At 33.3% G+C, this 14277-nt stretch overlaps 1 protein-coding gene across 8 annotated transcripts; it reads right to left on the bottom strand.

Moving 5' to 3' along the window:
* Positions 1-1405: 1405 nt before the first annotated feature.
* Positions 1406-7703, bottom strand: LOC140816590 (inorganic pyrophosphatase TTM2). 8 transcript variants are annotated; one of them, XM_073175948.1, is made up of 13 exons: positions 7347-7703; positions 6801-6904; positions 5888-6244; positions 5461-5575; positions 4923-5118; positions 4723-4836; positions 4426-4599; positions 3449-3643; positions 3008-3130; positions 2806-2927; positions 2363-2468; positions 1990-2262; positions 1406-1910 (listed from the first exon to the last, which is right to left on the bottom strand). In XM_073175948.1, exons 2-13 carry the CDS (start codon positions 6829-6831, stop codon positions 1686-1688), a joined length of 2031 nt encoding a protein of 676 aa, XP_073032049.1. In that variant the 5' UTR covers positions 6832-6904; positions 7347-7703; the 3' UTR covers positions 1406-1685. The 8 variants fall into 8 exon arrangements, with proteins under 8 accessions (XP_073032049.1, XP_073032048.1, XP_073032050.1 ...); XM_073175947.1 differs by having other exon boundaries at positions 6801-6891; XM_073175949.1 differs by having other exon boundaries at positions 6801-6883.
* Between the last annotated feature and the right edge of the window lie 6574 nt (positions 7704-14277).

Here is a 14277-nt window from a genome sequence, read left to right as displayed (position 1 = left end):
GAAGATCGTAGAAACTAACAAGGGATGGGTCTGTATTGTTTGATTTATAAAATCCACTTTTCAAAATGGTAATCACCAAGAGCCGTGGTATGAACTTTGTGAATGGATTCATGGAAGAAAATGCACTAGTTCCAAATTGTGGTTATTTCCTTCCAATATGCATATAAAAGTGTATAGGTCGTCATGGCATGCATGGACTTTGTGAATAGATTCTTAGCTTCCTATCGATTAGTTCCTGTTGTAAGCAAAATGTCATTCTCAAATTAATTAATATACGGAATCATAAGAGACTGAAATATAATCAGAAGAAAAAAAAGTTGAATCTACCAAGAACAATGACACCAGATAGGTTGAATCTACCAAAAACTTGAAACAAAATAAGATTAACTTGTTGGGAAATAATAAAAAAAAAAGTTGCATAGAATGAAATCTAGTTAGCCATCAGATAGGTGGAATAGTACGAAATCGAGAACACATGTTGTCTCCCACCCGTCTGGAGGCGGAACGCCGCGCGACACGAAGGAAGTTTCCTTACAGGGATATTCCTTCATCATGGTAGCAGCAAGTTCACGATATTCGTCCTCTTCAAAGCAATTCATCTCATGGCCAGGTCCAATTTCTTGGATGAAATAAGAAATGCATAGACATTTGGCATCACTGATTTTTTCGAAAATATAGACGATTACATCTGTTGGAAGGCGATCGAAATCCGCAGAGGCCATCGTTTTCTTCCGTAGAAGCGACTGATAATATTTTATCTTTTGCCCAAGAGATAAATTATAATATGATAACATCTCTTGATCGTCCAACCCAAATCAAATATTTAATTAGATGCTAACACGGAAGTTACCTAAATTAATTAGATATTCTTAATATGAGAAGATTTTTTATTTTTTGAAAAATATTTATTCATTCTTTAAAATTTTGATAAATAAATCTTTTTATGATAGGATTCATTCTATTTCAACTAACATATTAATTAAATTAAACACAATAATAGTAAAGAAGTCAATTTTATGACAAAAATTTGCATGTTATTGTAGTTAATTCAAATAAAATAAATAATTTTTATGTCATAATTTGTTATTATAATAATTAAATTTTAAATGTATTCATTATATTATATCAATAGATATTCAAACACTTTACTTATTAATTCAAATAATTAATTACATTTTGTTCTTTCAGATTTTAAACCTAGAGATCAATTAAACTAATTCGATTATCCAAGATTTGATGCGAGCTAGGTTCACATTGGTCAACTCTTTAAACTACGTTTTCAAGTTATAATCTAGCTATCTCCCTCTATTTTGCAATTCTTTATTTGATTATTATCAATATTTGAAGTCTCAATTGTTCATCAAATCGGAACATGACATCCTACATATTGTCCGAGTGCATCTAATGATCAAAAATTCTACTTTCATAGTAAAAAAATCACTGTGCAAGTCAATAAAGTGAATACAAAAAAGATCCGCAAAAAAAACCCCCACAAAATTTGCTGAGACACACCCTCCTCTTCCTCTAACAAAACTCAAATCACTTCCAAAACCTCCAAGTATAGGATATGAGGCAAAATCTACGTTCCCGATAAGAAGTGTGGCATTGCAAAACATTCGGAGCTATTCAGTGCAATGATAAATAAAATCTATATGTTGAATAATGGTATCTCAGGTCAGATGGGATCACTTTCCGGTTAAAAATCCCTTGAACAAAAAAATTCCCAGCCCGCCAACAGCCAATGATGCTAAGACCATGGAGATCTTGACGGGTTCGATATCCAGAATCTCACCTCTGCCATGCCTTGTATCACGATGTGATCTTGTGGAGCTCACGTTTTCTCGTACAAGGTTGCTAAGATTGTCGAGCTGATGCATGACTTGACGTTGTCCACGCGTTATGTTCGATATCTGCCACAAAAGTTCGACCAAAATCTAGGTAACTAATGTAACCAAAAGAAATTCACACAGAAAGACAATGAAGTAATACCTCTTCTATTAAAGAAGACTCTTTTGCTAGTTGGGAGGAAGATAAGGAATTCGTCATTACTGGTCCGGTTAAAGAACCATTGCCTAAACCAGATATGAAATAAGAAGTTGGGGCCGACCCATTGCAGGATTCCGCCTGTAATGCTATGTTTTGTGAACTGGGAGAACCTCTTTTGCTATTTAACTTAGAATTTAGCTCTTCAATGCGAGATGTGAAATCGTCCATACGATCATTTAGAGTAGAAATTTGTTCTGAAAGATGCGTTATTGCTCCCTGCAGTATATAGGTTGGATACGATAAATAACTTCAGTGAGATGGATATTCTCATGTATCAGAAGCTTTACATAGTACATCTAAATTTGAATTATTTTACCTGACTTGCCGACGTTGCTGGTGAGTCTATGATTCTATCATCGAATCTTATGTTCATCTTCGACATGTTCTTATCTGTGCGTCCCGTGTACGAGTGTGACATACCACTGTTAAATCAAGTAACAAAAAAGTTCAAGGATACGATGCCCTATCACTTGATTAAAATGGTAACTGCTAATCATAGAAACTCTTAAACAATATTAATGGTCAGATGCCCATTGAATCGAGACAAGTTAAAACTTTTACGTTTGAACTTGCAAGAAATGAAGTTCGTTTATATGCAAGGAACTCTATTATGGCAAAAAACCAATTGATATCAATATAATTATGCATTATTAAATACAGCTTAATAGCACAACACTTGATTAAAATTCATACACCATTATACATTATCAAGAAGTAAAAACATCTGGAGACATAAAAAGAATAGAATAACAAACACACCTTTTGAGATTCTTGATTCTTGTCGCGGCCCTTTCGGCTGAGACTCTGGAAAGTGCTTCCTTAGGACTTGAGACAAGATCCTCATCTATGCTAAGTTTGGTTCTCAAATCATCGGGCAATGCCTGTCAATCCCAGATTAGAAACGCCTTAGGAAAAAAAATGATAAGAAGCATAAAGAGAGAGACCCGGCTATTTCTCATACCATGACATCATCGATCATTTTCTCAAGCTGTATTTGTTCAATATAAGTATGTGGAACATATGAACCTTCCAATCCCAGCTGTTCAGCTACACATTTTACGACGAGACGGTCTCTACCTTGTACCTGTCTCAAATAAAGCAGGTTCAACATCTTAAACAACCAAATGAAACGAAAATATGCGAGAGTCCAGCACTTCATTGGTTTTCATAGAAAACTATCTCATGAAAAAGTAGAAAATTCGAGCTATATACACGTTAATTATCAGGAGGAAGATCGTGATAGTATGAGTAATGACATAAAGAAAATTTTAACTCGCATACATTTAAAAAAATATCATGAAGTTGATAGTAGATGGGAAGCTTTAATAAGAAAAAAATATAATTCAATATTAGAGACTTAGAGTGGAACGGGAGATGGAAAATGGTGGCAAAAGTGTACTACCTGAATGTAATGACGCTTTAACTGTTCCAGCCAATCAATTTTCACGCAGACCCTTTCATCCAAAAAGACATGGCAGCTTCTTTTGAGTATGGAGGCTATTGTGTAGCCCAAGGCCATCAATCCACCAAGAAGACGAACACTAACTTCAAATGTTATTCTTGGAGATATGACAAAGGGAGGATCAGTGACCCATTCCTACAGTTTATAAGCATGCCCAAGTAAGAAAGTTTTAAAAACATTCACTATGTTTTTTTCATTATATTAAGCCAATTTACCATTTCTAGCATGATTCGACAAACCCCGCAAACAGAACCAAACATTGCGATTGTTTTTGATTTTGTGGTGGTTTACAAATTCTAACAGTCCAACGGAAGTAAGGCCAGGGAAAACATTTTAATTAACAAAGCCATACACATTTTGCAAGTAAATACAACTTTCTGGAGATCAGTTGATTCAAAGAACAAATAGAGAAAAAATATTGCAGAAAGGCGGAAATGCAAATGAAGAGGTTAAAAAAACCTTCACTCCTAAAGAATCATTTATTTTCTTTCTGTTTCCTAAAACCTAATATAACAGGAAAAAATGTCTTTTTCGATAACCTCATAGAACTAATTTATATACATCCATTAAGGAACGTAATAACACAATAAGAACAAGAAGTATTTCGACTTCGGGCACAAAATTAAATAAGTATTTGCATGGTTAAGTACCGTTTCACATGTCAGCCATATACTTCAAGAAGGTAATGAATATCAGACTTTTGCACGTTGGAAGGAAGGATTTCCAAAAAGAAAAGAGAGATTAAATATAATCACTCAAGCAGGCTTATACTCAAGCAGGCTTATGAGTTGATCCATGTTAGTTGTATGAGGTTACGACTATATAACAGCATTCTTGGTCCATATACGCAGCTAGAAAAAAAATAGCTAGACACTCAAGTCTCCGAATACGTCATTAATTGAATAATAAGAGCAGACCTCAAACATAAGATTGTATTTTCCATCTTTATTACGCATCCTCAGGTAAGATTGGCAAGTCTCTGGATCTTCACCAGGCGGCAGAAGATAAATATCATATGTTTGTTCTGTACTTTCTGAATGCTCTTCAGACATGGCAGACTTAATTTGTTCTGGAGACAAATTCTTCTGGGACTGAATAGCATGCATTCAACACAATTATAACAAGAGTCTGTACAAGCTATCACAGAACAATCTTCATGACTAAAACATCATAAGTGCAATAGATTTAGGTGAAATGAATCGATCAAAATTTACCTTCAATATATAGGTAGGACTTTGAAATCCAGTAAACGGGTTAAATTTGTTGGTAATTTTTATATGAGCTGTGCGGAGATCAGGTTCAATAAACGCCTTATACATAGGATATACCTGCAAGGAGAAGTGTGGCTGAGAAGTTGTGGCAGGGGTACGAGGTATTTCATGCTTTACTTAAATTAGGTACGAGGAATACCCACGGTTTCAGATATTTGGTGAATTATTTCTTCTGGTTCCTGCCCAGCACGCTGTATGTCCCGTATAACCCGTTTTACGAGATCAAAGTGAACACCACCTGTCACAGATACCCGGAGATCCAGCAGAGGACGCAATTTTTCACTTAAAGCATAGATGCCTTCTATAATCACAATACGAGAGCTTGGGACTTCAAGAGTCCTGCAGTAGCATGTGATTTCATGAGATCACAAATGTTAGACTCCACTGGCAGTAAAGAAGAGTGATGAGATAATAAAAGAAGTTTGCAGCATCTAACAAACCAATCAACTTTTATGACTTGAATATTAAGATTTGTATGGTAAAAGAACCTCAACTTAAATAGCTAAAATAAAGGTGAGAAAAAAGGAGAAAACTTCACCACCATCACCCCCAAAAATAAAAGAAAAGAAAACAAGAAGACAACTCTATATCAAGAAATAATACTGCTCACTTATTAACAAAAATAGCCTCTGAGAAAAAATTACAAGGGCTTTGATGAGTCAAAAGTGACTGGACAAAGACCTGTATCCTGTGCGTGAACTGGATTTGAAATCATATATGGGGATTTCAGCCTGCTTCCCTGTCTTCAGATCGTGAAGGTTCTTCAGCAAAGTCTCATAGTCAGTCAATCGTGGGTCTGTGACATAATATCAAAATCATATAAATACCATACAAGATGTGAAGGAAGGAGAATTTTCCAAAAGCATGGAAGCATAAATTAGTAAAGTAAGTTGCAATTATAAAGAGACAGAGAAGTCTCAAATATTCAGTTGAAAAAGAAGCAAAAATAATAATTCAAAGGAAAAGTATAACGGAGATTTCATTTTCATAAAGAAAGAAGTTGCTATCACAAAATATCAGCCTACAACAATAATCTCAGCCTGAAAATAATCATCAGTGATGCAGCAAGAAGTCTGTGAAGAAAAGAAATATTAGTGGCACATTTTACCATCAAAGTTTCCATCGATAATTCGACTAGCATCATTGTAGTTGTCCATTGAAATTACAGCGATGCTTGGCATAAAATTAACAATCTTCTCAGTAAATACGGTCTTCCCAGCACCAGAGGGACCAGCTAATCCTATTAATACAAGTCCATCATTCTTCTGTGCCAACAACTGGCATGCCCGAACGACTACAAAAAATCCCTTCTCAAATGACAAGTTATCAGGAATTGGAGCAATCTCATAGCGATCTGAGTCCTTCCTTTTGAACAATCTAACTTGATCTTTTAAGAGACCGGGTCTACGCTGAGTTGATTCAGCATTAGAAGTATCTTGGGCCATTGATATTGTACTAGACTGTTCTGAAATTGAATGAGTATAAGAATGCCAACCAAACGAAAATTATATGAAGCTACTTAAGAGATAGTAGACACGGTCATGCATTTTACAACATCAAGAAAAAACACTGATTCATCATATTACAAGTGAAAGATAAAGCTGAGAAGTAAAATCACCAGAAAATATTAGAGCTTTTCATAAATATAAAGAATGATATTTTCACCCCAAAAAATCAGCGGCCTGCAGCCATAAACTTATTTCACATAAAAAAATTTAAGGCTAAGCAAGACTCTATCAGGGGAAGTAGTAACTTGAATAAATTAGCAATTTACAAATTTAAAAACCCAAATGCAAACTAAACCGAAAGTAGATAATTTAGGGAACAAAGGAGCTACAGAAGCATTTAAACCATGCAAAATGAGCTACCTTATGCTATATTACTTCAGCAGAACAGAGCTTGACCCACACGTGCGACGAGCACCACAGTTTCTGCCCAAACTATAGCTCTCCAAACTTCTTTTTTTTTTAAATAAAAAAAAAAAGAGTTTTGATGTAGCAGAACATACCAAGACACAGTACCTAAATCCTGAGTGTCAGAAGCAGAGTTCATCTAGCCACTGGCATCCCCTTGTATGGTTCATACCATCGCACATAACCACACACTGGCCAACTCCAAAAAGCAACTAAAAGACTTAAATTTTGATAATAAAAAATCAATCCATCAAAATAAATTAAAAGAATTGAGCATCAAGAATATATCTTTCACAATATTATTAATATTTCATCAAAATTGTAATCAATAAAATGACATTAGTATTGCACAGAGAATCAAAAGATGATCAACATTACAGCAATGCACAAAAATTACAAGAATGAACTAAACGAAATCAAACTCATGCCCAGATTAACAAATCACAAAAAAAAAAAGTTCTGAACAAAAATAAGAAGAGAAAAGTAACAATTTTTTAAAGCGCAAAAAAAAGAGTTCTTGATACGCTTTCGGATCTAGATACCAAAACAAACCGAACCAATGCAGCGTACCCGTAATAAGAGATCAAAATCAGTGTCCCATTTAAAAAAGAGAGAATCAAGGGCCCGAAAAACATAAGAGAGAAACAGATATACCTGAATTTACGACATCAATCTTCAAGTACATTAATCCCCTGTGCCGATACTCTGATTCAATTATATAAGTGGGGTTCAACAAGAAAGGAAAAGGTTGGTTGCTTTTTCAGCATTAGCTATTTTATAGGAAGTGATTGTTAGCATACGTGTTGGATTCCCATTTTTCCCGGATTTTCTCTATTTTACCTCGTTTTGTGTGCTTAATTTTTATTTGCAAATTACAGAAGATTGCTTGGTGAAATGGGAATTGTGATTTCGTCGGGAGTTTGGGGAACTGGGAAATTTTGAGGTCTGCTGCGAAAATTTCTGCACAAGACTCACAGAAGATCGTGGAAACTAACGAGGGCCGAGTCTTCGTTGTTTGATTTCTCTTTTTAAAAAAACCACTTTTTTATACATGGAAATTTACTGATTTTTGAGGGGAAAAAACTATAAAATCATATCTTTTCCTAAAAATATTTTCATCAATAAAAATTAATTATATACAAGCTTGCACTTAACTTTTTTTTAAAAAATAATTATCTGTCTTTTACTGATATTATCTTACTATCTATATATATATATATAACTTTTTTTAAAAAAATAATTATCTGTCTTTTACTGATATTATCATTACTATATACTTGTTATATTTATATATATAATAGTAAGTAAGTCTCGTGAGAGATAGATCGACCAGATTCATATCTACGGTAAAATGTAATATTTTTTTATACAAAAAGTAATAAATTCTCATCGGTCAAGTCGGATGAGATATTCTTATCATAAAATCGACATGTAATTGTCTAATAGGAGTTTTTGTGTATATTAATTAATGTGATGAATCCTTATTTAAAATTATAATTTTATCTTCATTATATAACTTTACAATGATTTTTTTTATTTTCCTAAAATAGTTTTTACTTTTAAATCTTTCAATCTTATTTTTATCTATAATTTTAAATTCAGTCCACTTATCTATATTTTTAAATCTTTTGATAGTTATATCACTTTTAATAATAAAAAAATTATTAATTTGAAAATAACAAAAATTATGGTATTTAGATAATTATTTTAATTGTACAAGTACACAACACGTGTAAAAAATTACTAGTAACAACAACAATAATAATAATAAGCCTAGATTAAAATGCTAAGTGGTTACTCATGTACAAATTTAAAGTATAGTGTGTGGAGAAATTATTTTATTTTTAAAAATAAATAATTTTTAGATTATATATGTAATTCGTGTAAAATTATAAATCTCATAATAGAAAAGATACATGCATCATCCAGCTCCATTAATTTATTATATTGCCGTGTGGTCCATTTGTTCATAAAATTATATTATTTAATTTTATTGACATGGTATAGTTTGAACGTTGAAAATAATACGTACCACATATATGCAACCTAATTAAATGCCCCCAATAAGATTTGATTTTAATTCCAAATTATAGATTCATTTTATATTATTCTCGACACGTGATGCTTGAACTGTTTTATAGTTTAAAATATTATAATTACGTCATTAAAAAAGCATATGTGCGTAGACACTGGTATTATATTTGCATTGACGCTTTAGTTGATTTATTGGTCAATAATAATAATAACATAATAATTATACAGACAAAAAGGTCATTCTCATGCCAAAATCATTTTTGAAAAGAAAGTAAAATTTAATAATAAAATAAAAGAGTTTGCAGTGAGGGTGACATTTGTCGATAAAGCTAGGAAATATCGACCAAGTTTCCTTCACTAAGGAAAACCGATTCGGTGCTTCTAGATAACGCGAGCAAAAGAGATTTATTACATTTTTTCGTAGGAAATAAATCGAATAGAAAACGACTTTTTTTTTTTTTTTTTTCATTTGGTCGTAGAATTAAATGTTTGTCGTTATATCAAAAATCATAAGTGACGATATAACTGCAATTTACCAGGAAAATAATTGCTTCATAAGAAATATGGTCGTTTTCTTTTTGACGCTATGCCCTAAAGGTAGGATTTTATGATTTCACGTGATGTCGGGGGAAATCAAATTCTAAAAGATACATGAAGCGCAACAGTCAGTATATCCCATTGAATTGGTTTGGGGGTCATATTTGCTACTTGACAATTACCCTGGTCGGTCTGGGTCAACGGGATTGGTCCAAATTCGTGGCCGTGATCGTGACCGGTCTTAGGCGTCCGGCTACGGTTTTAGGATTAATTTTTTTTTGACTCATCGACTTTATTATTATTATTATTATTTAAAAAAATGTGAGTGATTAAACCTTGAAAGAATGAAAAAAACAGGAGAGTCCTGAAGTAAGGTGTGGGCATGTCCTGACCGCAAAGAGTAACGGAAATTATGACGATAGAGCTCGAGGTTTATAATGATAATATCATATTTTAAGAGTCCTAATTGTTGTATTTAATTAATCAAAGACTTTTGGAGTTTAAAGTTTTTTTATTGAGATAAATGAATATTTGAAAGAATTTTATAAGTGCAACCATTTCTTTTACATTTTTTATTTTTTAAATGTTTATTAATTAATAAATAATAAATTTTTTTAAAAAATTAAGGCCGACCCACACTCAGATCAAAGTCAGACCAGGCGGTTAACCAAGCTCGGACTCGGACCGCCAGGTCCATGACGGGATTGTACACAAGTCAAGGTTAAGGGTTGGGATTTTCTCGATCATAACACGGTCGGACCCGTGGCCGAGCCTACTAAAAGTTGTATAAGCTACTAATTTAGTGACAAACTCTAAGCAATTAAGGATTAAATACTGTAAGTGTTGTCGAACGATGCATGCATGTACAAAACATGCTGTTACAAAATATTTATTATATGTATTATACTTTCTAATGTTCAAATCTGAGAATCATTGGAATACAAATGAAAGAAAAATGCATTATTCTAATAATAGTGCTCCACCATACAACTTGTTATTATTCAAGAATGCTGACCGCAGACTTAACAATAATTGTTAAATCTCAAGCTTGCATTGTACCAATTATTCCAGTCACATGCACGTACTACTTACTACAAGAATCATTAGAATTATTTATACGAAAATTCGATGCCGAACTTCGGTTAGTAGCAAGTATCCATGGGCCATTTTTTTTTTCCAAAAAAGGCTGACTTAAACCTTAGATACAACATTTGGGGTACTATCTATCTACCTGTTAACCAGTGGCGGAGTCAAAAATATGATTTCTTTCGTGTTAGAATTTTAAACTCTAAAATCTTTTAATATTTTAAATTGATTTATCTGGGCTAATATTATAACGGCCCGAAAATTCATGTTTGAAAATTTGCGGAGAAATTAAAAATTTTCTCTTTAAAATAATCAAATTTGCCTCATTCACAAAATCAACTTATAAATCAAGTTTAAATGTTCAAAATAGCAGCGGAAGAAATTATTATTCGCCAAAATAACAAGTTAAAGTATCCAATAACTGATAAAATGTTTGAGCATAAAAAAATGGCAAGTTCTGTAAATGAGGTCTTCGGGTGCCACTACTGCCGACCCAAACTAGCTCACTGGTCCCCGCCCTCGGCCTCGACAAATATCATATTATTCTAAAATTATACAAAATTTATATATACATTTTAAAAAAAATTGAGAAGCCCGGGTAAAGAATCATGTGGCTCCGACTCTGCTGCTAACATCGAATTTTCGATCTTACTAGGATGCTTGGTCTCTTTTGCAAAGTAATTTACGATGATACAAAAAGTCCATGCGCGAACTCGTGATTGAAAAAATAAAATAAATAAATAAATAAATTAGTAAAACCTTATTGTAATCTTAAGATACCTTCTAAAAAGACTGTGAACACGTTTATTGCAATTCCAATGATCTGATCAATTTTTAAGGCATTTACGTTGGTGTTGCTGTTTGTAAGGCCCGAGATGTTATCATTGTTGTGAGACCTCGAAAATAAAATCGTATTGATGACATTTTCGTAATTATTGAATGACATTGCTGGATGGCATTTTCGTAATTATGGATGGCATTTTCGTAATTATGGGATGGCAATAGCATTTTCGTAAATATTGAATGGTATTTTCGTAAATTTTGAGAAAATGGGCAAAATTTGGGAGGAAGCCACGTTGCCTTTAATGCATGGAATATATATATATTGTATTGATCATTTCGAAATCAGAAGGCAATGAACGAGCGACTTTTCTCTGGAAATCCTTTTTGCTTTTCGTATGCTTAAATTCTGATTTTGTACAATTCGTCCGTCTGATTTCATATCCGGACACGGTACCGAACTCCTCTCGACACGGACTACTACTGGACGTAAGTTTTATTGAGTTTTGGTATCATTTGAAAATAGGATGTTGTTAGAATTTGATATAATTCATATATGATGTTCTGGACATGTTAGACATCGTAGAATCGAAGTCAAATCAGAAAACGGATTGATTCTGGAATTGCTATGATTTTCTGATTATATTGATTGAGAATTGAACAGATTTGGATTATAGATTGATTACAAATGGTATCGGATATGGGTTATGATTTGTAATTAATGTCTGTTAATTTGGTATTGACGGGGATACTGAAATGGTACCGTTATGCCGTTGATTTTGAGATTGATCAGATTGTTATGGAATTGACTAGTATATTAATATGAGATTATTGATATTGTCAGTACTAGACAGATTGTGAGTTCAGGACTTTGACTGAGCCAGAAACCGACGAAAGAAATGTATAAGTCAATGTGGTATTGGGAGATCGACTTGAGTCAGTTTAGACTTGGGTTTCCCTAAATCACATACTTTACTTTATTGCATTGATATTTGCATTGAGTTGATTGATATACTTGTTATCTTGATTTTAGACAGCAGGTATAGAGGAGTCATTTTATGACAGAAGTGCCGTTAGTGGTGGGATCACCACGGGCACATTGCACGATGTCATAAGATGGTGTATTGGCGGATGTGCCAAAGTCTGTCACTGGATGTTTGGCTATCGATGTGGATAGGATGGTGGCTTTTTCTATTACTGTTAATCAGTATTGTACCGATGTGGATAGATTAGTAGCTCTTCTATTACTGTTAATCGATGTCATATCGATGTGGATAGAATTAGAGTTGCTTCTATTACTGTTAATCGGTACTATATTGATGTGGATAGAATAATAGCTTCCTCTATTACTGGTAATCGATACCGTATCGATGTGAATAGAACTGGAGTCTTTTCTATTACTGTTGATCGATACCATATCGGCGTGGATAGAACTGGAGTCTTTTCTATTACTGTTAGTCGATATATGCATGCCAACTTCTGGAATCGGGATCCCTAGACTAGGACTGAGTCTAGTCTGAATGATGTAGCTACGAGTATTGTCGACAGTTTGATATTGATTATGTTTCAGACTTTGTTACATATATCTGTTACCTGATTATATGCTTTATAGTGTTTATATGATTGCATGTTTCGCTGATTTATACTGGGAGTATATTCTCACCGGTTTATCCGGCTGTTGTCTTGTCTGTATGTGTACTTGACAACAGGTGGGACAGGATCAGGGTCCAAGAGATGAAGAGAGAGATCGTGATTAGAGTGGTGGCACCGGACTTGGACTAGAGATAGGGTTGAACACTTGATAGTAGTTGTCAAACCCTAGTTTGAATAAATGTGTTGTAATACAGGACTTGTATTTTATATACTGATATGTATATATGTTTTAATTTCACTACGTTCCGCATTTAAAAAAAAAAAAAATTAGACCCTGTTTATAATTGATTAATTAGTCCCAAAGATGATTAAGAACTTGATTAGCGTCCGAGTCCCCACACTGTTGGATCTCGGTTTTCTATACGCCCAAACGCAGCGGAAGTTTAAATTTTTTTATTTATTTTGACAATCAAAATATGTTTGGATTGGGCGCTCGTATGATTTTAACAAATAAAACATAGGGCGTTAGAATTATACCTTTGGTGAATGATTTCACTTGACACTAACGACTCCGGTATTAGCGGACGTAGCTCTTGTTGTAAATCCCTACGAACGTTCTTCAAAAGACTCCTTTCTTTTCTTCTAATCAGGTCCACGACTAGATTATTTGATCTTCTTCCAAATTGCACTAGAAATATTGGAAGAGATTTTGCGTAGAAGAGAAAAATTGAGAGACGGCTCAATATTTCTTTTTCCCAAAACAAGTGGCTGAAATTTTTTGTCTTTTGGAAGTGGAATTCTCGTGAGTTGTGGGTTGGTAGGCTAGGGTTTTTTTTTTCTTTTTGCATGTATTATTTATAATAAAATAATAGCCTAATTACATAATTAACATTAATGAACTTGATTTAATTAATTGGGCTAGTCCAACTAGTTTAATTAATTTAATCAAAGCCCATTAAAACTTTAATTATTTATTATGTTGGACTTGTACTCCTACAAGCCCATTAAGCATACTACCCACCATTTTTAATTTATTAATTAATAAACTCAACTTTTGAGCTTAATAAATTAAAAACTTTATAAATTCAACATTTGAATTTATTATTTAAATTATAAATTCAACTCCTTGAATTTTATCACTTCCAAAATTTAATATTTAATAAACCCAACATTTGAGTTTAATAAATTAAATTCTCAAATTTTATAAATTCAACTCCTTGAATTTATTCTCTCAATATTTAATTATCATAAATTCAACTCCTTGAATTTACTATATAATATAAATTCAACTTCTTGAATTTATTCTCTTAACGGGAACAAACAATCCAGTACTTGTGTGACCCTCAATGGTTCAGGGATACAGCTAGCCGTGGGTTTACAACTCTTTGTGATTCAGGACATAATCCTTTATTCGGGCTTACCCTAGTTAGCCTCATTCTTTTCATCAACACCTTGATCAAGAATGTCAGAACTCATTTCTGATTGCACCCATCGGATCATGGTAAGAGCGTCTAGCAGCATCGCCCCATGATCCCCTAGGTATCACTGATAGTGC

The sequence above is a fragment of the Primulina eburnea genome, chromosome 16, assembly GCF_022965805.1.
Source record: "Primulina eburnea isolate SZY01 chromosome 16, ASM2296580v1, whole genome shotgun sequence".
In the NCBI taxonomy this organism is placed as follows: Eukaryota; Viridiplantae; Streptophyta; class Magnoliopsida; order Lamiales; family Gesneriaceae; genus Primulina; species Primulina eburnea.
The sequence above is the reverse complement of the archived record's forward strand: the minus strand, read 5'-3'. Positions and strand labels throughout refer to the sequence as shown.

Bases quoted from the DNA above. Each gene is read 5' to 3' on its own strand.
- LOC140816590 (XM_073175948.1), bottom strand. From the start codon at position 6,831: ATGAACTCTGCTTCTGACACTCAGGATTTAG. The intron at 3,644-4,425 runs GTCTGCTCTTAT...TATAAACTGTAG, and splicing joins AATACAATCTTATGTTTGAG to GAATGGGTCACTGATCCTCC. The intron at 2,928-3,007 runs GTATGAGAAATA...TGGGATTGACAG, and splicing joins AAATGATCGATGATGTCATG to GCATTGCCCGATGATTTGAG.